Source organism: Panthera uncia (genome assembly GCF_023721935.1).
Source record: "Panthera uncia isolate 11264 chromosome A1 unlocalized genomic scaffold, Puncia_PCG_1.0 HiC_scaffold_17, whole genome shotgun sequence".
In the NCBI taxonomy this organism is placed as follows: Eukaryota; Metazoa; Chordata; class Mammalia; order Carnivora; family Felidae; genus Panthera; species Panthera uncia.
The window spans coordinates 48029601-48057009 of NW_026057577.1; the positions used below are offsets into that span (position 1 = coordinate 48029601).

The 27409-nt window shown below is 37.1% G+C and overlaps 1 protein-coding gene across 1 annotated transcript in view; it reads right to left on the reverse strand.

Moving 5' to 3' along the window:
• The window catches only part of ADAMTS6 (ADAM metallopeptidase with thrombospondin type 1 motif 6), a 79574-nt gene that overhangs the window by 15503 nt on the left and 36662 nt on the right, over positions 1 to 27409 (reverse strand). Inside the window, exons 9-12 of the mRNA XM_049648884.1 lie at positions 23047 to 23176; positions 12951 to 13155; positions 3635 to 3811; positions 854 to 1010 (exon numbers count right to left, since the gene is read on the reverse strand). Of these exons, the coding sequence (XP_049504841.1) occupies positions 854 to 1010; positions 3635 to 3811; positions 12951 to 13155; positions 23047 to 23176 (669 nt within the window). The remainder of the gene's footprint in view (positions 1 to 853; positions 1011 to 3634; positions 3812 to 12950; positions 13156 to 23046; positions 23177 to 27409) is intronic.

The following is a 27409-nucleotide window of genomic DNA, read 5'->3' on the forward strand; positions in this document are numbered from 1 at the left end:
AAATAAGATATAAGAAAATTCAGGATTTGGGCTGGCAACTGCTATTAATAAACAGATTTCCCAATACATAAGAAAGAGAAATTTCAGGGGCACCTGGGCAGCTCAGTCGGTTAAGCGTCCAACTCAGCTCAGGTCATGATTTCATGGTTCGTGGGTTCGAGCCCCGCGTCAGCTGTGCTGACAGCTCAGAGCCTGGGGCCTGCTTTGGATTCTGTGCCTCCCTCTCTCTCTGCCCCTTCCCCGCTCATGCTCTGTCTCTACTCTCAAAAATAAATAAACATTAAAAAAAATTAAAAGAAAGAGAAATTTCAGAGCATAAAGACCTTTGTGCTCCTCTATAAACAGCTATATAATTATCTTTTTCTTCTTTTCTACAATAAGAAAACTAGCACTTGAAATAAATAGTTTCAAATATTTGCTTTCATTATATGTACAACAAGCATGAATTTTAATCTTCATGATGGTAGAGATCCATTGTTAAATCCAAAAAGAAACAGAAAAGAAACAGAACTTTAAATTCAAAGTGTGGTTCATTAGACATCATCTCTGTATTTCTGGCACAAGTCAAACATAGAATGCTAGGTCAAACATAGACCTTAGAGGTTACTTACTCCAATCCCTCATTATAAAGATAAGCTAATTTAGCTCCAGAAAGGTTAAGTGACTTAACAAGGTCAGGTAGTCAGGGAAAAAATGTAGGTTTCCTTATCACATATCCAGTACACATGCAACTTTCACAAATGCTCTACATGAACTATACTACAACAGTGGCTTTATGGGGCTCCTCAAACCCTGGGAGCCACCAGAGGTGAGTCATTAGAGGCCGCAGGCCCTTTGTCCATGGGAAACTCACCTTCAGTATTGGAAATGGGGGTACTGTCACATTTGCTTTCACACTGCTGCATCGATGGAGGCCGAACAGTTTCTGGACAGTCACTAGACGCCTGTCCAGTGTAGGAAAGACACTGCACAGTCCTCATCTGCTGTCCAAGGCCACACTGAGCAGAACACTGAACCGAAAGACACAGAGAGAAACAAAATTCAACAATTTTCAGGAGGTGAAAAGATATTATATCTTTCCAAATACCATATATATTAGCTTTTAAAGTCCATATGAAGTTCATCTTGGAGAGGTATATGATTAAGTCATTCTACTGTAGAACTCATTTGAAAATTCAAGGAACATGTTATTACCTTTGAAAATGGAAGCAATATAGTTCCTAGAAAACAAGAGATTTCTTGGGCTATTTTTCTAACACTTCCAATTAGGTGAACTGTAACAGGAGTGTAATAAGAAAACCCTCATGAGGAAGTAGTAATTAGGGATTCTAGTGCTGGGACATCACTTTTGCTCCCTATTTATTACAGTCCTATGGCAAACAAGCTGATGGTCTACTGGAGTGCTGTGAATGTGATCAAAATAGGAGTTCAGTAAAACAGCAGTGTTTTACACAGTGCTGTGTGGGCTAGTGATGGGAACCAGTTTAAAAAAAAATAAAAGAGCTTCAATAATTACCTTGAGTTTTCTAAGGTATTGTTAGTCACACAAATGTGAGCCAAGTAGCATGCCTCCCTCTCCTTTTTCATCTACTCAGGGATTCAGTTACTTTACAGTTGAAGTTACTCTCTGAGTGACTTAGTCTCAGTGGGGACCGATCAGCTGTCCAGGCTGAACCATGAAGCTGGATCTTTCTTTGGGTCTGCCACCCAGAATGCCCGCAAAGCCTGTGAGATCTGAGATCAAGGAGATGAGCTAGTGCCGAGACAGGCGATGGTGATGCTTACAAGGTTAACAAACTGAGGCCCTATTGAATTTGTCTGTAAAAACTCTCAAAACACTTACAGGAGTTGCAAGGATATTGACAGACACTTTTATTTTAAAATTCCTAAATAAAGAATAACAAACAAATGCACTATAAAATGTGTTAAAGTGTCTTTGAAAATGTATTTTTACCAGTTAATTTTAATTTTAGAAAACTGAATTTAAAATATAGATGAGAAGAAAAGGACTTGACAACATTTAAAAGAATAACCTGAAATTGATTACTGCAAATTTGGTGAAATCACTCACATGCGAAAACTTTCAACTGACCTTTATATGACAGTGCATTGCAACAAAGAATATGTAAGGAAGGAAATGCCTCCATGGTTTAAATCAAAATTATGAGGGCATGTCTGTACTTATTCTTTAACACCATATCAATTCCATATTTTGAAATGGTTACACTTTCACAGTGAAACACATAATTGCTTACAATGCCTATCATGTGTATTCCACTTGAGTACTTTATAAATTAAATGATGCTATACAAATGCAAATTATTAATTATTTGTTATACACATGCAAATATTAATTATTTTATGATCACACTGATTTTGTCTCCCCACAGGGCTGGCTGAGTACAGAACAAATATATTTATTTGCTTTAATGGAGACTGAAAACATTTGCCCTTTCTAACTATAACAAAAGAGGTAGGTAGATACTGCTATACTGTAGAAATGCTGAGGGTTGTCCAGAATTTTGCTAACTACTTCTATGAAATGCCATTTTTAATAAGTAATGACAGGTCCAGTCAGTCCAGAGATCACACAAAATCATACTGGTATAGTTATGTGCCATGATTTATTTGGGTCTCAGATATTTGAAAACAACAAGGTTAATTATAAAACCACAGGAAAAGGGCATTGATTGTCTAGAAATTACCTTTCTGGAACATTATTATTATTATTATTTTTTAACATTTATTTATTTTTGAGAGAGAGAGAGACAGAGCATGAACGGAGGAGGGCCAGAGAGAGGGAGACACAGAATCTGAAACAGGCTCCAGGCTCTGAGCTGTCAGCACAGAGCCCGACGCGGGGCTCGAACTCACGGACTGCGAGATCATGACCTGAGCCAAAGTCGGACGCCTAACCGACTGAGCCACCCAGGCGCCCCTGGAACATTATTTTTAATGTAACCTAATAGATTTCCTTTTTGACATTCAAAAGAATAATACTCAATTTTCCTTGTATCCAAATATATCGATTTGTTGTAAAAGGATTTAAGGTGGCCTTCACTAAGATAACACAGTTTAAAAATAAGTGAGAATGAAGAAAGAAAAAAATAGGAATTAGAACATAAAATGCAAATGAACCTCATGTAAAAATACAGACCAAAAGCCCTTTATACTGGCTTCCCAATTCATGATGTCCATCAGCTAAATCCATTGAATAATACATATTGATAATATTTCAAAGACTGTCAATCACATTATCAAGCTAATTAGAACCCCCATACCTTTTCTGTGAAGTTAAGAGGAGCTACTTTTGCAAGTAGGAAAGTTAAGACACTGGGGTTAACAGATTTGTTCTTGAAGTAGCTGAGAGAGTTGGGACTAGAATCCAAAGTTTTGTTAGCTTGCTCAAATACCTGGCCATACAGACTATTTCTCTTTTAATTTTAAATTACATTGGTAAGCCCCAAGGAGTAGGTAGAAGTAGGAAGCGTGTGGGTGCAGGAGAAACACAGCTAGTGGGTCTATGTGTGACTGTCGTGTTTCTCATCTCTGGAGCCCTTATAATGACCCAATCAGAAAACTTAAGTGTCTCAAAGTGCTGCTTCAGCAGGAGCCCCTTGCCGCACTGTCTTACCTGGCCCCAGTCTCCAGTCACCCAGCGAGGAGGAGGGCAGCGACCCAAACTGCAGCGGATACGGACAGGGGGTTTGTTCTCTTCTGGACACTGTGCAGCTGGGAATGTTTTAGAGAGGTCACTGCTCTTGCACAGAACAATCCGATGCTTGAATCCCGGACCACATTTGGGAGTGCACTGGAAATAAAACAAATACAGCAGTTTAAATGAATCACAGCAGTTTAAAGATAGAGGAAAATATGAGGAAGGTCTTTCTTAAAGTGAATGTTTTTGGGTATACAATATGCATATAGACAAAATTCTGGGCAAAGTCGTTCAGATATGAAAACTCCTTGAGTTTTCAAGCAGAAGTACCTTTAACTTTTCCCCTAAGGACTTTAAGAGCTAAATCCAAAGTTTGTTTCTTGGCTAACTTATTTTCTTCTTTTATTGTGGGTAGGTTTATTCCTCGATACCTCCCTGTCCTTGGCCACATTTTATAAACACGATATATACCAAGTGTTGTGCTAAGAGCTATACAGTCTTTACAGAAATCCTAATTTTTGGAATGTGGAATCCTTGGTTTCCTACTTGCTAGGTGTAGTCTTCTGAAAAGAATCCTTATTATTAGTAGACAACAAGAACTCATCTTTATGAAGCAAGCTAGGGACTGATTGAGATGTGTATTCTTAGAGGGTGGTAACTAAGAATACATGGCCATTGGTCAAAGTTTATTGCACAGAAAATCTCTGGACTTTTCCTTGTACATAATAAATTTCCCTAAACATAATGCATTTGACTCTTCTTTAGTTGGACCAGTCTGTTCTTCATACTGAGGAAAAGATGCTTCTTCTTCCAATGTCAAAGTCTGTTATTTACCTCTTCTCCAGGTTCATTGGAATGCTATTTCTTAGAGTCATCTATTAAACATGGTGACTGACTAAAGTCCTCCAACTTTCTACCCTGTATGTTTGAACCCTTCCTTAAAATCTGTTCTTCCTCTGAGTCAAGTGAGGACCTTACCCACAACATTTTGAAGCCCTGTTTCTATACCTTTTGTTCGAAAGAAAGAAAGAAAGAAAGAAAGAAAGAAAGAAAGAGAAAGAAAGAAAGAAAAGAAGGAAGGAAGAAAGATCCCAGATCTACTGCAGGAGCTACATTAGACTGAGGGGAAGGGAATACAAAGGGAATAAGATGGTCTCTACCTTCCAGGAGCTCATAGTTTTATGTAGGAGATATACATGTGAATACAGGTTAAGTAGCATAAAAGAGGATGTAGAATATATATATTCTTGAGCCCAGAATCACCATCTTCCTATTTGTAATTACATGTTTACATGTCTTCTCATCCCTTCCACACTATAAGCTCCTTAAAATTATTTCATTTCTAATTTTTCTTTGTACACCACCCTGTCCTGACCCTCAGGATTCAGCACAGGGCTTTGAGTATGCACTCAATAAACACATACTGTTGTATATCTGGTAGGATGGTTTTCATTTACAATCAGGTAAATCAAAGTGTGCTAGTTGTGGGGTGAAGATATCATAATGAACACTATATACACCCCGCGTGGCTCTGTCGGGGCAATCTTTGAGCCTGGTGTATGTCATAGAGACAAAATTACTACTTTTTTTTTCCAGGTGAAATCAAGGATCTCATGAAAACTTCTCATCAGCATGAATGTAATAACAGAATACATATCCTCCAACTTAGAAAAAATTTCATTAAGATGCATTTTGAAGGAGGAGAACATCCAGTTCTTTCCAAGATGGCTCCAGGAGAAGCTTTAGTTAGGGTCTTAGTGGTCAAAGTGGTCAAATTCCTGATGTCTGCTACTTCTTTTCACAGCCAAATCAACATCCTTATTTCCAGCTGCTGCTCCTCTCTTCCCATAGAATCCATCACTGGGTCCTGTTAATCCAACTCCCACATCTCTCTCATATCTATTGATTTTCCTCTGTCTCCACTGCCACTAATCTTGTTTCAGACAAACATCATTTCCTTCATGTAAGACTGCATTGTCTTTCTAACAGGTCTCTGTATTTCTTGCTCTTACCTCGATCCACTGTCTAAAGCACAAATCAATTATATTCTCCTGTGATTAAAAAATAAATCCTTCAATGGCTCATTATTGTCCTCAAGATAAAAATTCAAACTCTAAATATGCTGACTGTCCCCTGATAGGTAGGCTAAGTTTACCTTTTCAGATTGATCTCTCCACACTAACGTGCAGTATTCTCCAGTGCAAGCCCAGGGCCATGCACAACGCCAATGCTGCTGCCACTTCTACTAATTAACCACTACTAAAAATAATAATGATAGTAGCAGCTACCGTTTAATAAACATGATATATACCAAGGGTTGTGCTAAGTGCTATAATTTATATAGTCTTTACAGAAATCCTATGAGATGGCAATTATTATTCTGTTTCTTAAATGAGGAAACAATCTTAGACTAAATGGTTAGTAGAAAGTCATGCAGCTATTAAATGCCAGACGTAATGCTAACTCTTACTGTTTCCTGAACATTAGGCTTTACACTATGTCCTTTGCAATTGTTACCTCAATTAACCCTTAAAACAATCCTATCACTTTATATTTCAGGAAACCAAGACATGCAATCATGTGTTCTGTATGATGAATAAAGCCTCGATTCCGGTCTTTTGAGCTTGCCCCACCTGTGTCTAGTCTTCCCGACTTCACACCAAGTCTTCTCCACCATCCACCAATGTTAGAAGCCGAGGCCTTAGAGGATTTCTGCCATTCTTTTAATGCTAAATATTATTACTGATAATAACACTACTACTTCACATTAGAGCTTCACAGTTCAGGAATCACTTTCAAATACAGTATTCTTACACAAGTTTTTGAGAGTGAGTACAGATAAGGAAAACTTAAGCAGCTTAAGGCTAAAGAGATAGCAAGTGGTAGAGCAGGAAATAAATCCCAGACCTTCTGATCAAAACTTTAGCTCTTAGCATCAGCAGGAAGTCATGAGAACACAGAAAAAGTATTAATTAATTAATTATTAAAAAAACAAATTGAAATAAAATGCAAAAAGACTTTAGGGAGATAGAAACATGTAGGATATATGGGATATCCAATTTTAGGATTTTAAGTTGTGATTAGTTCTCATAATGGGAACATTTGCTAATAAATTCACTTGTGCCACTCTCCTCTCCCTTTGCATTTTAAAAGCATAATATGTGTATTAAAGCTGGGGACATATGCCCCTTGCTTGTTGGAATATCTTTTTCCAGTAGCAAGAAGCTTCTGCTATTATTTGAAGAAGGTAGTAATATCCAGCAGTCTTGGCTAAGAGCCTATGCCAAAGTCCTGCTTATACTTGGGGGAGGCAGACAATGCCATGACACACAATTCATTCGTTTGTGGCTAGAAGTCCCCGGGAAACCAAAACCAAAACAAAGAAAATAATGGTAGTAACAAGGAGAACAATAAAAAGACAAAGCGGTGCTACTATTGATTAAGTGTCAGGCAGTGTCCCGAGTACTTTGCATGTCACAGTGTACCTGATCCTCACAGAAACCTCCTGAAGTACCATTTCCACACCCGCTCTGCAGGTGAGAAAAGGAGGCACTAAGAAGTACAGGTAAATCCAAATAGCAGCTTTCCACCAGAATGGAGCTCTGAAAGCAAATGTACAGAGACACAAACCCTCTGTGGGACAATGTGGAATTATATGTAAAACTGAACATATAGTGATGACTTCTACCAAAGAAATAATTTTGGAAAATTACAACCCAAACTCCTCTAAATAAGCCAAGGATATTCCATCCCATCACACTAGAAGTAGAGAGATAGTCAAGTGAATTCTTGAAATAACGAATGACTGAAAACTATATTTCTGCCATATTCTGATTCAATAAATATACCAGTCCTGACCCCTGCAGACCTAGCCACAAATATTACATGTCTGTATCCAAAGCCTCAACTCTGGTCTCTGTAAATATTGTACTTCTTAAGAGTGATTATAAATTTAAATGTTTAAAAAATTCTTGTAAAAAAAAAAAAGTAAAAGGCATAGGGATGCCAATTAGACTAGTTTTATTCAAAGAGAACTCTATTCTGCAAATTCTTTTGATGTTAGGTCAGAGATGTTCAAGGAGAGATGTCCCTCAGCTTGTTTTTATTTTTACTTCTTCCTTCTGCTTTATTAAGCCTACATTTCATCTTTCCGCCTCTCGAGACTTCTGATAAATAAATACGTTTACTCATCTGACAGCTTCGGTTTTATTTAACTATCTAACAACATAAGAAGTTCTAGAAAAGCAAGATGTAGCCATGATTATGGATATGATTAATAGGCATTAACTTCATTGTAAGTGCTTAGAGTCTTCTTCGGAAATAATCACTGGTCTCTACCCACATAAAGGGTAGATTTGTACACATTTTTTTACCATGCCCTAAAATTCACTAGTAATAATTAGATATTGAATGAGTAATAAAACTCATTTTTTTTAGATGAAAACATAGTTATAAATAGGCATCAAAATCTATCCCATTCATTCTCACAATAAACTATATAGGTAGCTGGGTGGAAGATACTATTTCAGTAGACAATCCATTCTCCACCCCCCCAACCCCAACCCCACCCCCACCCCCACGGGGAGAGTACAAATGGGGGAGGGGCAGAGGATCTGAAGCAGGCTCCACTCTGACAGCAATAAGCCTGATATGAGACTGGAACTCACCAACCGTGAGATCATGACCTGAGCTGAAGTTGGATGCTCAATGGACTGAGCCACCCAGGTGCCCCTGGACAATCTATTCTTTAGTAAAATTATTTTTCACTATTTTTCTTTATTGCAGGTAAATACCTTTTTTTCCTATTTATTCATATAATCAAAATTCCACAGTTATTTAAAATCTGATCAGACCATTTGTTTGTTTTCATCCCAGTGAGATATAGGAGGTCATTTTTATGAGAGATGTATTTATGCTTTAGCTTAATGATCTACTATTAAAAAGCAAAAAACGTATTTTGCAGAGAAAAGTATTTGAAACCACAACAGGGAAAACAATTTGGCTCTCACTTGTAAAGCACAGAAATGTTAACAGTTTGGGGTTAGACTGAGTTCTCTCTGGAGAAACAGGTTTAATTTGCTTAGTTATAGTACCAGAGTAGAACCTAGAAGTAAGCAAGGTGATGTCACAACTGTCTTCTAAAACAAAGCACAGTCCCCTGCAGGTAGGTTTTGCACCCTTTCCAACCCCACCCCACCCCCCAATTCCTTCTTAACTAATGCTACCTAAATGTAAATCCTATCAAATCAATTGAGAATGTTGCCAGCAGTCATCCACTTGTCCAAGAGTAAGTACAAAAAACAGACCTTTTCCAATGGCTACTCTGTGGGAGTCAAAAGAAACTATTCCAATACATCAAAAGAATGGCTTAGGATTGCTGGAGCTCATCCACGGTATGCAGCAACGCATCTAAGAGTTACTTGCCAAGAGAGGGCAAAAACAGAAAGCCATTTAAGTCCAACATAGTATGGGTGATCCCAAGAGTGAGGCTAGATTATAGGAAATGGGAAAGCCGTGGCTTCATTAGTTTCACAAAAGGCTGCTGAAGAGTCATTTTCCGCCAAGGTAATTTGGCTTTTTGTTTTGTTTTGTTTTGTTTTCTTTTGTCATAAGCAAAAGAAAATAACCCGGTGGGTTTCACTGATGGAGAAAACGAAAAACGGTTCCTGGCTTTGCAACAATGGAAATTTTATATTAGAGAGGCTGGCAAAGAAAAGGAAAAGGGCAAAGGGTACATTCCTCTTGCTGCAACATGTTTTCACTAGTTGAACCTCACCCTTGTGATTAGCAGAGCTCAGACAGCTGATGGTTGAAAGTGGGGAAGGGGCAGGAAGAGAAGGGAAGTCTTCAGGGGTGTGTCAAATGAATAATGTGTGAAATATTTGCAGCAGCTAACCAAAAAAGATTGAACATTGCCTGCTGTTCTGGTAGGACCTCCTCTTTTCAATAGCGGGAGGTATTCCATTCCACTGGGGAGAACAGGCTCCTGTTCTCGCTTTGTTCTCCATAGCTACTCAGACGTTTATTTCACTTAATACTATTTACTTTCATTTATTTTTAACCCATCGAGGGAAGAAGTGGGCTTCCTAGTAAAGTAAAGTAAAAAAAAAAAAAAAAAAAAAAAAAGGAAGTGTGAGAGTGTACCTCTCCTTTGGAAAATAAACAGGAAAGACACTGCATCTTTGTCCTAAGTTTTGACTTAGCTATCTTTTTTTTTTTTTAATTTATTTTGAGAGAGAGACAGAGACAGAGAGAGACAGTGTGGGCAGGGGAGGGGCAGAGAGAGAGGGAGAGAAAGAGAATCCCAAGCAGGCTCTGTGCCATCAGCACAGAGCCTGATGCTAGGCTCAAACCCACGAACCATGAGATCGTGACCTGAGCGAAAACCAAGAGTCAGACGCTTAACCAACTGAGCCACCAAGCTGTCCATTGACAGCTTATCTTAAAGAAGATAGCAGAAATGTGATTAAAAGCCCACCTAACTTTTTCATGTTTCTTTAAGCAGCCTCCAGGAGTGCCTAAGAGCCTCTCAGAGCTTTTTGAGCAAGTTATCTCTAAGAGTGGAGAGATAAGAATCAAAATTCTCAGAGCAGGGTAATTAAAACATATATGAGGTTGATTTCAAAAGAAAACCTTAAAATGGTATTTGGAATGGAAACATGCTATAATATACACATGCCTTTTTTTCAAGGTGATTAAATTTGTTTTATGTTAAAATACAAATATAATGATACAGAAGAGTGTAGATCAAGGGATCAATGTGAAATAAACCTGTGCAAGTGATTTTAGTGTTTTCATGGTTGGCAGAAATTTTTTCCAGTTTCTGCTTATGAACTTAACTATTTTTCTCCACTTTAAAAATTTTTTTTTTTTTTAATGTTTATTTATTTTTGACAAAGAGAGACAGAGACAGTGTGAGCGGAGAAGGGACAGAGAGAGAGGGAGACACAAGTCCAAAGCAGGTTCCAGGCTCTGAGCTGTCACCATAGAGCCTGACACGGTGTTCAAACACATAGACCACAAGATCATGACCTGAGACAAAGTCAGATGCTTAACCGACTGAGCCAATCAGGCACCCCCATTTTTCTCCACTTTGGTAGCAAGATGATATATAAAGTTGAATCTTTATTATCATCTACCACTACTTCATGCAATCTTATTTTCCATTTATTCTTTAAAACAAACCCTCTTCTTCATCCTACGTCATGATCTTTATGTTTCTGTTCAGTTGTTTCAAAAATATTCTCTGAATTAGTAACTGAATAAATAACTATCTTGTTATCAGGAATATCTTTTCCAGTTTCCCTATTCTCTTCCTATTTCATATCCCATACGCCAACATACACTTTAGCTCCCATCAACTAAAAAGCTTTTCTTTTTTTTAAAGTTTATTTATTTATTTTGAGAGACAGAGAGAGAGAGGGTGAGAGACAGAGAGGGAGGGAGAGAGCAGGGGAGGGACAGAGAGGGAGAGAGAGAATCCATGCAGTCTCTGCCCTATCAGCACAGGGCCTGACACGGGGCTCGAACTCACAAACTGTAAGATCATGCCTTGAGCCAAAATCAAGAGTCCAATGCTTAACCAACTCAGCCACTCAGGTGCCCCAATGAAAAAGCTTTCTGATTGCACTCCAAGCTATTCTGACCTTCTTAGCTCTAAATTTCTATATCATTTATACATGTATACCTCACAATCCACCATTTTATTAAACACTGTCTAAAGTTATTCTTTATTTTCTTCACAAATATTTACTTTTCCAAGCTTATAGGATTCCTTTGTATTGCTCATAGTGCCTATTCCAGTGTGTTTACTTAGTACTAAATTATACTTAGGGACTTGACCTGAAACCCTAAAACTGTTGAAGCCAATCATCAGGCCTCCCAGTATGATTTTCCAATAATAAATTTGTCATCATTTTCAATGACTACTTATGAACTTCTGTGAGGGTCTTGGGCACTGAAATGCAGGTACAATAATTTTCAACATATGTAGAACTCTACAGAATGTCTATTCTTTATCAGTCAATTTTATCTTCCAAATCAATTTAGGAGTTAATCCACTCACTTCTAGGGAACAGAAGAGTTCACACTGTTTTCCATAACCACTCACCACGAGTATCTCTACATTTGATTGAAACACAAAAGTTAGGTAGGCAGATGTAATTACTGAAGCTGGAGTACGTCCAGGAAACTTGGGAGAACACTCCCAATTCCCACCAAAGATTCCATAGATAACTACAACTAGTCAGAATCTCCATTTCCATGTACGATCCTAAACACAGCCCCTCTTTTAGGCTCAGGTCTCTACCAAATTAAGGCCACTCCAGCAGTAAGATTCACAGGGGGAAAAGTTACAACCAGGGGTTCCTAAAGAACAATGTATGTTTTCTGTTTATTTAATTTTTTTTTTTTTTTTTTACAAACTTATGAGGTCTACAGGAAATACCCAAAGCAAGTACCACAATGTTTCCAGCAGGAAATGCATCCTGTTTTGCTAACTTGGAAGAATGGCCTTTAGTTATGTAGCCAGGTACTTATTCTTTTTAATATTAACCAACATTACAGAAGATTTCAACCCTTCTTTGGGAAATGTGGAGAATGATATGGTGTTTCCGTTTATATGTCTCATGAAGAACGAGCGGTCAAGAATTAACTCTACCCCTTTCCTCATTTTTCATAAGGCAATTATTCTGAGCTCTATGGATTATTTTAGGCTCTTTTATATACATGTAAGGCAGAAAAACATTATCTTAGTCTCCCTCACTGATCATGTAAGCAGAGGTTAATGATAAAAGCTGAATTGGACTTTGTATATTACAACCTCAACTCCATGTTTCTTCCCCAGATGCAACAGAAGGAATTAAAATATACTTAGATATATAATAAGTGATAAAAAAATTGATAAATATTCAAATGTATGAATTATGTAGTTAGGCTGCAACATGACTTGGGAAAAAAGATTTATCACTAATTCTGAGCTTATTTGCTGCTCAAGAATAGCAAAGGAAGAGAAAAACCACTTATGTGAGTACTCATTATTCTATTCTTTCCAATTCACTTTAGGTTGATTTTTAATCAAACTGATGTCTAGTTTCTCACTGATTTCCCTGACCCAGAAAAACCTTACTTCCTGACAAGGAGCAATGAAATATAACAGGGCCAAATTTACTATTAGGCAGTCCTTAACTTGCTGAGTTCTAAGGTGCTCACAAGCTCAGGTGTCCTCACTATTAAATGCTCTGGTATTGATTAGTTAAGACATCTCAAAACATACAGCCTCAGATTTCCTTACTTCTGACCAGTCCAAAGCCACCCACTGAGGTGGACATGACTGGTTGTTGCAGGACTCTATTTCAATAGGCCGGTGTGTTAAACAGCCGCTGTAGTCCAGTGTCTCCTCCTCTGAAGGTCCAATCTTCCTGATGCAGAGCACTGCCCTTGTGCGCATTCCACCGTCACAAGTCTTGCTACACTCCAACCAATCCCCAATGAACCACCTGCAGCAAAAAGTGGAAGAAACACAGAAAAACATTTCCTCAGTACAGCCGGAGATTTTCGTCAATGGACTACACTCTCTCCCTAAAACAGCTGACATTTCAGTGTTGGTTGAGGTGACAAATGACAAATGGAAGAGCTGCTAAGGAAAAGAGAATACACTGTCAGCTGCCTTCCAAAGTGTAGTGCCTGGGCTCTGAAACAGGCAGAGCCTGGTCCAAACAAGTAATGCACCATATGTTTTTAACCACATTGATACTTCCTCTTTTCTAAATTAATTTTTTAAGGGAGAAGGCAAGTGGGGGAGAGGGGTGGGGGGCGGATAGAGAGAAAATCTTAACCAGGTTCCATGCTCAGCACAGAGCCCATTGTGGGGCTTGATCCCATGGTGCTGGGATCATGACCTGAGAAGAAGTCAAGAGCTGGATGCTCAACCGACTGACTCACCCAGGTGCCCCTCTAAACTAATTTTTAAGATAAAGATAACAATATAAATATAAATTGTGAGACTGTGATGAAGATTAAATAAAGTAATAAATATGAAGCTTCCAGTCATGTGCTGCTTAAGTGTTTAACAACTGGCTCTTTATGGAGGGCAGCGATCTCGATTTGTTGAATTTACCAATTTTGTGGGGTGAATAACTCACTAACGCCAATTTCAACCTACATCCCTGGCATGTTGAACACAAGAAGAAGATATGCTAATAATAGGATTTCAGGAGCCAGGGCTAGCTTGCTTTAGCATACCACTGAAAGCTTCTAACATTGTGTCTAAACACAACAAACAAGAAACAGTAGCTTTATTTATTATCACATTGAAGCAGGTTCTCCTACAATCAAGAATTTAGTGCTAAAACCACATTAAAGGAGCTAGGGATTTGTTTTTTGATTTCCAGATGAAGGTCAGGCTCTGCAGAAGATAGAAGGCCTTTATTATGCTTATGGAGCAGAGAAAGCCTGAATATATACAAGTCTTTAAAAACCTGCACCAAGAGCAGAGCCTGAGTCAGCTCTGCGAAAACATAGAGATCCCTTGTTGTGACCCCTTTATTCCTGAAAACAGCGTCTATGCAGCTAATGGGGGAAGAAACTGAAATAACAAAACGAACATGTTTCACGTTGGCAAGTAAACCACTCTTTTTTCCCTGAAGTCATAAATGAACTTTTATAGATGTAATTTTAGGGTGTATATGTGTGTCCATGTATGTATGTATGTGTGTAATACGTCTACAGAACTCACTCTTTTAGGCACATTATTTGGTCCAAAGATGTGAATCAAGATACAATTAGACCAATGAGAATTTGGCTTTAGAATTTTTATACCTCCACTAGAGCAAAAAAAGCCCTTTCCCTTCTCGTCACAAAGGTGCATAAAGCTGTAAGAGCTGCTGGTGGCCATGCACCCTGTCAAGGGGAATTAGCTGATGTGAAAAAATACAGAGGAGCTAGAGGGCCCTGGTGCTGTTTCAGTCCTGGATTCTAGCCATTCCTAAAGCTAGATCCATGGTTGCCCTTCCCCCAGTTTTGTTAAGTAAACCAACAAATCCTCTTCTGTGCAGAAAATAGCTGAAGTTGAAGTTGTATTATTTCCAACCAGAGTGTTGATTAATATACTATTGCATTTAATTTAATAAATATATGTTGAATGCCTACTATACTCAAGGAATCACACTTTGTTTTGTAGAAGAAAGTAAGGTTCGTGTCACGAAAATAGTTATCCAAAGTCATGAAAAGAGCAATGTTGAAACTAGGACTAGATCCCCCAGCAGTTACTATTTCCATTGAATTTCATTTTTAACCCTGCTAAGTAGTAGGATCTAGGTCAGAAGCATGAAGTCACTAGTCATTTTCATCCATCCATGATTATAAATCATACAACTATCCTCACAGGATATGCTAATGCTCTTGGGTAAGAGACCATCCGAGGGAAGAGTGTGAGCTTATGTGATTGCGCCAGTTTTGTATGTGGAAGATAGTACTTTAGTGAAGTCAGAATACTAGTTTCCAAATTTGAGCCTGTAGTTAGCCAAATGAGCAACCATGGCCTTTGTCCCTTACAGAGTGGAAAACCAGTGTTTAGAAATATGGCGATTAACCAGTTTCTAAAACTTAAAATACATCTTTCCAAAACTTAAACACTTTCAACCTAAAATTCATTTAAGTAACAATAATTTAATCCTGAGAATCTGATATTAATGGGTTTTTTTCTAAGTTATTTTCCAGAGGAGACTTAAAGCAATTTTCATATTCTTTCCATTTTGTTTTCCACAGATGAACATGATCCCAAGTTGTTAGTACCATTTTTGGTAAAGAGGAAAATGTGTACTGAGAATAATAACTTGCATGCCAGCCATAGTGAAACTCTGATTCAATTTGCAACAGTGATTTCATCACCAAGATTAGGGGATAAAACAGAAATGTGTATAACTCAGCCACAAAAAGTCCAGTCATACCACCTCCAGCCATGATCTCATTAGGTCTCATAATGTAAGAGGGATGGAGTCCTTCAAATTAAACACAGGTGCCCAGAGTAATAGCAGTGATTCAGGAGGTGTTGCTGTTCTTTGCTGCATGAGGTCAGGGCCACCTCCATCTTTTTATTCTTTGTCCTCTCTTTTATTGCCAACCATCTCTTAGTCTAGATGCATCAGTCGAGCATTTTATTTGGAATGTATGAAAGTAAAAGTATTAACCACCCTCCCAATTTCCCTTCTGACTCGAACTCTGATTTCAGTCCCGGTTGCATCTTTATTGCTCACCAAATCATCCCTTCCCATGTCTCTCCACAGGATTAAATCACACCCTAGTTATTTAACTTGTTTTGCAATTTTGCCACTGCATCCACTCATCTCATTTTCTCTATTCCCCTGTCCAGTTTAAGACATATGGCTTCTTTCACCTTCACTCTCCCCATTGCATTTGACCCTCTGATGACCTTCTCCCCATTTCTCCTTTTTTTCTCCTCTAGATTTTGTGGTAGAAAACACAAAAATTCTCTCTGGAAATGTCAACTGCTGAATTGTTATAGTCTGAACAATACCAGGGATGCTTCTTTCTGAGCTCTTCCCAACACCCAGGGATCAAATTGTCTACATTTTCACAAGTGTCTTCATATCCATTGGACACTAACAACTAGTGGGATTCATGTTCAACTGTCTGAAATAAGAATGGTGTGGTGCCATCTGTGTAATCTTGACCTACAGTGTCTGTGTATTAATAGGACAAACAATATATTATGGGGGGGCAGAGGGAATAAGAGAGACACTATAAAATATGTTCACAAACCTAGGTTAATTGGAATATTTTTGAAGCAAGAACCAATCATAAAACTAGAATATTATTTTTGATTTTTAACTTAAAGGGAAATGGCAGAGCATATGAAAATAAACTGATATTTGATGTTTAGATTAAAAGAGAGACAGAGAGAAAGAGATTTCCCAGCCTTTGTCCCAGAGTCCAGCATCTACTTATCAACTCTTCTCATAAACACAACATAGCAAAATTAAAAAAAATTCATAATCTGACAATAACATCTTTACTCAAAGAGAGATTTAAATATGTAACCCATTAACTACTTACTAGGATACTAGAACTTTACTATATTTTAAAACAGGTTAAAAAAAATCTAAACATTAAGTTGGTAAAAAGAAAATCTGCTCATTACTCAACTAACTGGAAAGTAAAACTAATACTAAGCATAAATCTCTATGCCCTAAACATTTCACAGGTGAGATTTTTCTAAATTAAAAAAAAAAAAATGAAGGGGTGCCTGGGTGGCTCAGTCAGTTAAGCATCTGACTTCGGCTCAGGTCATGATCTCGCAGTTTGTGAGTTCAAGTCCCACGTAGGGCTCTGTGCTGAGAGCTCAGGGTCTGGAGCCTGCTTCGGATTCTGTGTCTCCCTGTCTCTCCACCCCTCCCCTGCTCATACTCTGTCTCTGTCTGTCTCTCTCAAAAATAAATAAACATTAAAAACAATTTTAAATAAAACCTAACCCGCAAGTAAAAATTTCTCCGCAGTGCAAGCATCCTTTAGCACTTTTGTTAAAAATTCTTTTTTTTACTTAACATATCCTTAACTAGAGTTATTTTCATACATATTTATCCGATTAGATTGTCCTCAGGCAAGTGAGCCATTCTTCTGAAAGCATAGAGCCTTTCACATTGCAGTTGCTTAAAAAATGTTTTCTTAACTCATGGTCACAGTATTATCACAATGTATAATACTCTATTGTTTTCACCCCTCTGATTTTTACAACTTTAAAAACTAAAGTGTCATACAGGAATAATATTCAATATCCAAGAATTCTTCACAGGAGGCCATATATAGAAACATTCTTGCTAGAGAGAGATAGCATGGTGAAAACTGAACTCTTGGCCATTCTCTTTGGATTCCAACTCAGCATTACTTCCTTTTCTCATGATTGGGGCACTAGCTTCCTATCAGTCATGGACTTTAATATCAACCCCTCCCTTTTCCTTTTCCAATTATTTAAGACTTTGTCAGGAATCCCACCATGTTCACTCAGTGCCTCTGGAATTCTTATTTTCTTCCTGTCCCTGGTCACCTCACCATCTTGATTACTATACTCTTTCTCACAAAAGAGTTGCTGCTATGAGCACATTAATTTTTCCCAGCAAGGTTTCCTCTACCCTTTAAGTTTTTCCAAATAAACACTATTAATATTTCTCTACCAATGCATCTTTCATCTATTCTTCCTAGCCCCCTGTCATTTTTTTTTATAAAACACAAAGATAAATCTTATTGCCCTCTAGTTTTCCATACCCTGCTTATAAAGTCTTCAATATGAATAAGAGACATTGGAAACATTTTATTAGTTAAAAAGATAATTTCTCATTTAAAAAAATACTATTTAGGAGCACCTGGGTGGCTCAGTCAGTCCAACTCGTGATTTTGGCTCAGGTCATAATCTCATAGTTTCGTGAGCTCGAGACCCGTGTCAGGCTCTGTCCTGACTGCAGAGTCAGCTTGGGATTCTCTGTCTCTCTGCCCCTCCCCAGATCATGCTCTCTCTGTCCCTCTCAAAATAAATAAATAAACTTAAAAAATACCATTTAGCGGGGTGCCTGGGTGACTCAGTTGATTAAGTGTCTGACTCTTGATTTAGGCTCAGGTCATGACCTCATGGTTTGTGAAACTGAGCCCCACATTGGGCTCTGCACTGACAGCATGGAGCTTGCTTGTGATTCTCTCTCTTCCCCTCTCTCTGTCCCTCACCTGCTCGTGCGCTCTCTCTCTTTCTCTCTCTCAAAATAAATAAACTTTAAAAAAATTAATATATAAATAAATTTACTGAATCTCATAAAAAATACCATTGAGGATGTTAAATTAATAGTATTCAGAATTTGAGATTTTTAAAAATATTTACTTATTTTGAGAGACAAAGAGAGCACGTGCACATGTGAGCATACACATGCATGTGCACAAGTGGAGGAGGGGCAGAGAGAGAATCCCAAGCAGGCTCTTTGATGTCAGCTCAGAGTCCAACACAGGGACTTGATCTCACAAACCTTGAGATCACAACCTGAGCCAAAATCAAGAGTCAGACACTTAACTGACTGAGCCACGCAGGTACCCTGGTACTTAGAATTTGAAAACAAATACAGATCCTTTCCTCAAAATAGGCAAGTATATTTCAAATAAAGTTTACATTTAATTTTTTTTAATTTAAAAAATTTTTTTTAATTTATTTTTTAGACAGAGATAGAGCATGAGCAGGGGAGGGGCAAAGAGAGAGGGAGACACAGAATCCGAAACAGACTCCAGGCTCTGAGCTGTCAGCACAGAGCCCGACGTGGGGCTCAAACTCACAGACCGTGAGATCATGACCTGAGCTGAAGTCGGACGCCTAACCGACTGAGCCACCCAGGTGCCCCAAAGTTTACATTTAAAATAAAGAAGAGAGGCGCCTGGGTGATTTAGTTGGTTGAGGTCCAAGTCTTGATTTCAGCTTAGGTCATGATCCCAAGGTCGTGGCATCAAGCCCTGCATTGGACTATACTCTGAGCATGGAACCTTCTTGGGATTCTCTCTCCCTCTCCCTCTCTCTGCTCCTCCACTGCTTGCACTCACATGTACTCTCTCTCTCAAAACAATATATAAACTTTTTTTAAAAAAGAAACTTTGAAAGAAACTTTAAAAGTACATTCTTAGAGTGGATGAGGCCTTCCTAAACTATGAAAGAAATAAAAGTTTGATAGCTTTTCTATGTAATATTTTAAAACTTCTATAAGTAAAAATAGATAACAGCACCATAAAAATATGGAAAACATATGACAAACTCAGATAAAATATTTGGAACAAAGGTAAAAGACTAAATATCTTTAATACATTAAGAGTTACTAGAAATCAGTAACAAAATGAGAAACACTTCAATAGAAAAATGGGATAGGATAGGCCATGGATCATAAAAGCAAAAATAAGTAATACAAATGGCAACCGTACATAATTTTTCAATGCTTATCCTTATCTGCAATCCAAGAAATACAAAATAAAACAACAGTTAGATACCGAGGCTTTTTTCTCTATAAAATAATCAAAGATTGTTTTTAAAACAATAATATCCAGTGTTGTGCAGTTCAGGGAAATGATGTTCTAAAATGCTCTTATTGGGAATATACATTCATATATTATTTCTGGAGAACAATCTGACAATGTTTCAAAGGCTAAAATATATTTCCATCTGAACAAGGAATTCTATTCCCATTCATTTAACATAACAGCATAATTATAGAGAGCAAAGTTTTAGTAGCAAAAAATGTTAATACTGTGGTATGTTAAGGGATCAAAAGCTAAGACACAGCCAAAGTTATTCAACAGTGGAAAACCAATTTAAGTAAACAGGGACATATCTACTGAATATTTTAGAAGATATTTAATGTTCAAAATATGTTGAAAACTGACTACAAAGCTTCATAAATCATATCATACCATTTTGTTATATACATAAACAACAGAAAAACATAAACATAGAAAATGTAAACATAGAAAAAAGACTGAAATATATACATATATCAAAATATTAACAGTGGTAGTTTAAGTATTACAAGTATTTTTAATTTTCTTATTTTTACTTACCTGTGTTCTAAAATTTTCATGCTTTAATATGTACAACAAAAAACAAATATGATTATTACATCATATCTGAAAAAAAAAACTCATCTTCTTTCCTTTATTCCATACTCATTTAAAGTATTGTTGTGGGTGCCTGGGGTAGCTAAGTCAGTTAAGCATCCAACTCTTGATTTCAGCTCAGGTCATGATCTCAGAGTTTTTGAGATTGAACCCCTATGTTGGGCTCTGCACTGACAGCGTGGAGACTGCTTGGGATTCTTTCTCTCCTCCCTTTCTGTCCCTCCCCTGCTCTCTCTCTCTCTCAAAATAAGTAAATAAATAAATTAATTAATTAATAAACAAAAAAACAAACAAACTTTTTAAAAAGTGTTATTGAATTCACTAGTCTTTCAATGATTTTTATCTCTAGAATACCAAGGTCTACTGGGAATTTTATGATATACAACAACCATTCTGAAGAATTGAGATTTTCTTTTTCATAGTCTCAATTCAAAGGAATAAAAAATAAATTAAGAAGGAACTAAGAAAAATATGGACTAAGAAAGAGTAATATTTTAAGCTCTTTATATCTTTAGCTCTTTCTGAAAAGACGTCGGCCTAAATTTTCTTTTTTCATATTCTCTTTATCTTTCTTTTTCGAATTCCATTCTCTTGTCTCCAAACTTAAAAAAAATATTATATAACTTTAATGAAGTTAATAAATAACTTATAAAATAAATAACTTAAATTTATGTATTTATTTTGGGAGAGAGAGTGTGTACAAGAGAAAGTGCACAAGAGAGAGTGAGTGTGGGCACGCATAGGAGCTGAGGGGTGGGAGGAGGGCAGGGAGAGAGGAAGAGAGAGACAATCCCAAGTAGGCTCTGTGCTGTCAGCACTGAGCCCAATGCAGGGGCTCAACCTCAAGAAACCTGAGATCATGACCTGAACCCAAAATCAAAGTCAGATGCTTAACCAAGTGAGCCACCCAGGTGCCTCAATAAATAAATTTATTTTAGAATTACAAAAGGAAAGGAAACTTAATTTTAATTATGTATGTTAATTTGAATGTCAATTATCTCTAACTATAAATATATATCAAATAGATTATATATTATAGTTATTACATCGATCTATATTATATATATAACATAGATAGATACATAGGTAGATAGATAAACAACTCCAATGTAATATCTAAACCCACAATACATGGGATGGAATGACAAACCACTGAAATCTCAAGGGGTGTTCGAATAGCATTTAAGCCTAAACAAATAAAAAAGCTGAAGCCAAAATAGAACAGGTGTGACCACTCAGACGTCTTAAAAGGCCGATCAAATGTCAAACATAATACTCAAATTCCTGAATGTCAGGAAAGTAACTTGATGGGTTGAGAAGCACAATTACATGAAAATAATGTTGAAAGTTATAAGAAACATGGGAAGGGAAAAAATTTTGCCCATGGTTTTTAAGCAGTTTTTATAGTTTGTGTAGTTTCCCCACTTCTTTTGAGTTAAATTTATAACAATAATTGGCAGAAAAGAGAAAAAATTTTTAAAAATCAAATGTGTTTAGGTGTGCCTGGGTGGGTCAAGTCAGTTAAGAGTTCAACCTTGGCTCAGGTCATGATCTCATCTTGTGGGTTGGAGCCCCGCATCAGGCTGTGTGCTGACAGCTCAGAGCCTAGAGCCTGCTTTGGATTCTGTGTCTCCCTCTCTCTCTGCCCCTTCCCTGCTTGCATGCTGTTTCTCCCTCTCTCTCAAAAGTAAATAAACATTAAAAAAAAAATCAAATATCTTTGGGGTGCCTGGGTGGCTTTGTCTTTTCTTATGTAATCATTGCCTTTTTTTTTTTTTTTTTTTTAAAGTAATCTCTGTACCCAATGTGGAGCTTGAACTCATGACCCTGAGATCAGGAGTTGCATGCTGTATAGGGGCACTTGGGTGGCTCAGTTGATTAAGCAACTGAATCTTGATTTCGGCTAAGGTCATGATCTCACAGTTTGAGCCCTGCATCAGGCTCTGCCCTGGGATTCTCTCTCTGCCTCTCTCCTACTTGCTCTCTCTCTCTCTCTCAAAATAAATAAATAAACATTAAAAAAAGAGTCTTGGGCCGGCTGGTTGGTTCAGTTGGTTGAGCATCCGACTTCGGCTCAAGTCATAATCTCACTGTTCATGAGTTCCAGCCCCACATTGGGATCACTGCTGTCAAGGCACAGCCCACTTGGGATCCTCTGTTCCTGGCTCTCTCTGCACCCCCCTTCTCTCTCTCTGCCCCTCCCCCACTCATGCACCCAATTGCACGTCCGCGCTCTCTCTCTCTCTCTCTCTCTCTCAAAACTAAACGTTAAAAAAAAAAGTCTTTAGGCCTTTAGGATAAATATCTGGAAAAGATAGGACTGCACACCAATCTAATGTGTTTTATTGAATTTAAGATACCATTATTCTATGTACCTAAATTAAGAAAGATAAAAATAATGACAATTTTTATTGTAAGTAACACACTATCAATTGCAAGATAAATCTCAATTTCCAAGATGTTAAAATGTGAAAAGATATGTGCCTTAGAATTGATGAAACATGATAATTTCTAGCACTGTGCCAGATCAACCTACTGAAGTTCCTGCTTTTAAGGATTAATAACTGAAACCTATGGATAGATAGAAATCTTAGCTCAGTGAAAGGGATATCAAAATCTACCCTCTGTGATGTTTTCTCCCCTTTTCATAACATATGAATATGTTTCCAAATATGAGTAGCTAATGCTTTTCTCTTTGCACTTAAAAAAAATAATTCTCATTTCTTACTCTTACTTACTCAGGTGGGCAGGGCTCAGTGTTGCAGGCTCTTTGATTTTCAGGTGGCTTACTGTCAGGGTCACAGTAATTGTTCTGGACAATAGAGTTGTCGTCCAATCTTTTACAGACTGCCTCCTGTCTTTGGACACCTTGAGAAAAGGAGGACATCATTAATTGAAGAGTAGTTTACTTTCCAATAAGTTAGGTATGCATAGCTTTCCTCTGGGGAATCAACCTCACTGGATCGCTGCTGTCTTATCTGTTCCAGAAACACTTCACTGCTTCTCTAAAAAGGAGAGAAGTCCTGGTCATTATACTGCAATTTTAGGCAAAATTATTGTTCTCATATTTAGAAACATAACTGTTTTCAAGTTCAGAAAAGAAACTATTGGCAATTGTAAACAATTAATATTCCCATTTGTATATTCTTCTTCGTGCTTTCCTTAAAAAAAAAGAACAAAAACAAATCCCCCCCAACTTCATTTTCCCAAAATATAATCAGATAAAATGTATGAATATACATTTCAATGCAAAACAATGGCTGTACATCTATTTAAAAATAAAGCAATAGGGACAAATTTACTTTTTGATATTTTATAGGACAAATCCCATCAATTTAGTCTTTGTGAGGAACACATCACATTCACACATTTCATTCTTTTTCTTCCACTTATAGTTTTATTTCTCTAAAAGCCCACAAAGTCTAGAATTTAGAGATTGCAGTGGGCCCCTTTTTCACTCCAACCCATTAGTCTGTTTGCTTTAACAGAGCTGGCCCCCTGTTGATTACACCATTGTCAAACAGATATATATATATTCCTTGAAATAGTAACTCAGTAGATTATTATCTTAGATTATTAGTCTATGTGACCTGTTTGTCACAGCTAAAAACACTCTCATTATAAAACTGTAAAATTCTAAGTATGTGTTTATTATTTATTGGCAAAGATATCCACCACAACTTGCTCACAATTCACAAAATACAAAGACACACACAGACACAATCTTATTTGTAAACATCCCTGGTGAGTAGACCTTATGCAGTCTCATTTTCTCTTTAGTGTCGAAGAATCTAAAGAAGCAAAGCTAGGTATACCAAGATACCAGAGAAAAAGTAAAACTAAAAACAATGCTATATATTTCAGATCATACTGGTCGCAGGTTACTCCTGGAATTGGAAATAAAAGCATAAACTATTCCCGACTCCCCAACCTCTTCTCTATAACCAGGTAAGCTAAATTACCCGCAAAGAGTTGTAAAAACAGCATTAGCAATATATCCAGGAAACCACAGCTTCACACCTAGCCAGACCCACATGAACCTACAGTTTTGCCTTTATTTTTTTTTCCAGTTGCTTTTAATAGCACCCTGAAGAAAAGACTTTAATCTCAAATTAGGGAAATCAATGTGAAATAAGATCATTCACTGAAGGAAATTGTCACCTGAAGAGTCATACACCAAATACTTGCCCCAAGATCCCTTTAAAAGTCGTGGAAATTTTGCAGGTGGAGGTGCCTCAGGCATCATGCAATTCAAACTTCTAACTAAACAAGATAGGGAAATCTATGTCTCTGATCAGGAAAATTACCAAGTACTATACCCTCCGTGATGGTGGTGAGCAGTTGAAAAAGGTATATTTTACTGTTTGCAGTGACCCAAGGCTCTTACTAATCTCTTTCAGTAGGTTTTTTTTTTTTTAGGTTTTCCTAAATTTAGGGGCCTAAAACGTAGCCAACAACTTACTGGCAAAATGTCTTAGAATATGTACTGTATTCATTCCCTCTTAACTCCTAGAATAGGCCAAATCTCAGTTTATGTGACAACAGTTTGGAATTTCTTAACTATTAAACTTTAGATTTTTGAGGGAGGAATGATTCACGTCAGGCATAGCTGTGATCCATTCACAGATGTTCCACAATATTCATCAGCTAGCTCCCCATTGTGTCATTCCAGTGGGCAGATAACTAAGTCCATGTGACCCACCTAGACAGAAATCTCCACCATTAGTCATAGGGTCAACTTCCAATTGCCACAGTTCTTCCACCCAGTTCAATATGTTGTTCCTATCAGGAAGAGTGGGGATTATTTTTATAAGTCATCATGGTTATTTTTTTCAAAGTCATTCAAATATGATTATACTTGGAGAGGGGGGACTCAAACCACCCACTTACACGGAGGACTTAAACAACTCTACCCAACTTTGATAATTATGTGTAATAATAAAAAAAAAATCTGATTTGCAACAAGAAAGTTGTCATCCAATTTAATACCTTGGCTGGTTTTCAGAAAAGAATAAATGTTTTCAACACTACCAAATGGAACTGTTACTCTGCATCAGTGCCAGAAACATCAATTCAGTTTCTACAGGTTAAGAAAAAATTCTACTTCCTTTAAGTTAAGCCTAGAAATGTTGGGTGGTTATAATTATATTAGTTTTTAAAAGTAGCCATTAATGTAAAAGAAAGGCCTCTGCAATTTGAATCACAGGTTGAGACATTCGTTATTATAGGTGAAATTTATGTTTGATCTTAAGATACATTCTAGCCAAGTATGTTTCTTGAAAAAACTTAACTATATAACATTAATTGTTGAAAATGTGGAAAAGAAACAAACCACAAACAACAAAATAAAAAATATCCACAGTCTCATATCTTTGTTCTGGATCTTTATTTTTAAGGCTATTTTGCACTTTGGTGGGATCCAGTAATTCGTTTAAAATTACATAGTACACATACTAAACACGCCAGTTAAATGTGGTTGATAGGTCATTCATTCATGCATTCATTCATTCACTCATTCAACAGAGAATAGTTACTAAGTATAAGGAACTGTGCTTCTTAAGAGATATTGAACTAAGTGCTAACAATTACAAATTGACTTAATTTTGGTCATGCCTTCCAGACTTCTTAAAGACCAAGAATTAGGGTATTGTGGGGTTCACTTCAGGTTCATGAGTTCAGAACACTATTTTTTATGAAGTAAAAATTAAAGTCCTTGAATAAACAGCTGAAATTACTCTGTTTCATGAAGATGCATCTTTCCTTGCATTTATCTTTTATTTTCTTCTAAAATGTTCTATTAGACAGTGTGGTATTTCACACTCAAGAACTGACTATACCAGTAATCTATTCCAAATCTTCTGACTAGGCTGACCTATCTTTCTCCAACAGCATAAAAATCCCCTTCCAACCTTTAACCCCACACTTGGCAGATTCAGAGATCTTTTTTTTTTCTTTCTTTCCTTTTTAAATCAGTAGCAATAGGATAACTCTAAACCAATGTACCTAATTTAGGATGGATTTTGAAACACACACTTTGGGACTAAGGGAAATGCAGCCTTTAGGTGTAGAAAATAGAAAATACAGATCATGTGGAAATAACCGTCCCCGGAAGTGGGACGGTTAAGCATCCCACTTCAGCTCAGGTCATGATCTCGCGTTCTGTTATTTCAAGCCTTGTGTCAGGCTCTGTCCTGACAGCTCAGAGCCTGGAGCCTATTTCAAATTCTGTGTTTCCCTCTCTCTGCCCCTACCCAGCTTACACTCCGTCTCTCTCCCTCTCTCAAAAATAAATAAACATTAAAAAAAATTTTTTTAAGTAAAGTAATCTGTAAAACACTGCTAAGGAGTTGATTTAAATCCTGTTGGGAATAATTACATCCAGTTACACAAAGTTACTGTGTTTTCAAATCTAAGGACTTATAGTTTATAAGCAAAAACATTAAATGTCCACATGACTAGTCAGTATATGTCCAATTAAAAACAAATTCTAGTGACTTAGCGTCCACATCCCTGGAGTATGCAGATGATCTGCAGAATTTAATTGGTCAAATTTAAAACTACACTAATTGCATTTTATTTTTACACATCTAAAGTTACTGGCATGCAAATTCTATGCCTATTTTTTAATTTAATGTCACCCCTCTTCCATGCTTAAAAAATTAATGTTTTCATATCATAAAGTTTAAAAACAAAGATGCCATTATCAATACATATTTACTTCAAACTCTCTAAAATGGGTGTATCCTATATATAGATATTTATTTTGCTTATCAAAGAATAAAATATGATGGCTCTTCGTTTTTTTAATGTTTTAGTTATTTTTGAGAGAGAAAGAGAGCATGAGCAGGGGAGGAGCAGAGAGCAAGGGGACAGAGGATCCAAAGTGTGCTCTATACTGACAGCAGAGAGCCTGATGTGGGGCTTGAACTCACAAAACATGATATCATGAAGTCGGAAGCTCAACCAACTGAGCCACCCAGGCACCCCCCAAACATGAAGGTTCTTAACATGGAAACATAACCCTTAATTTAGTCTGTGAGTTTAAATTTATCAGGTCTTATATTTAATATTTAATTTTTAGCCGACAGTTAAAAATTACAG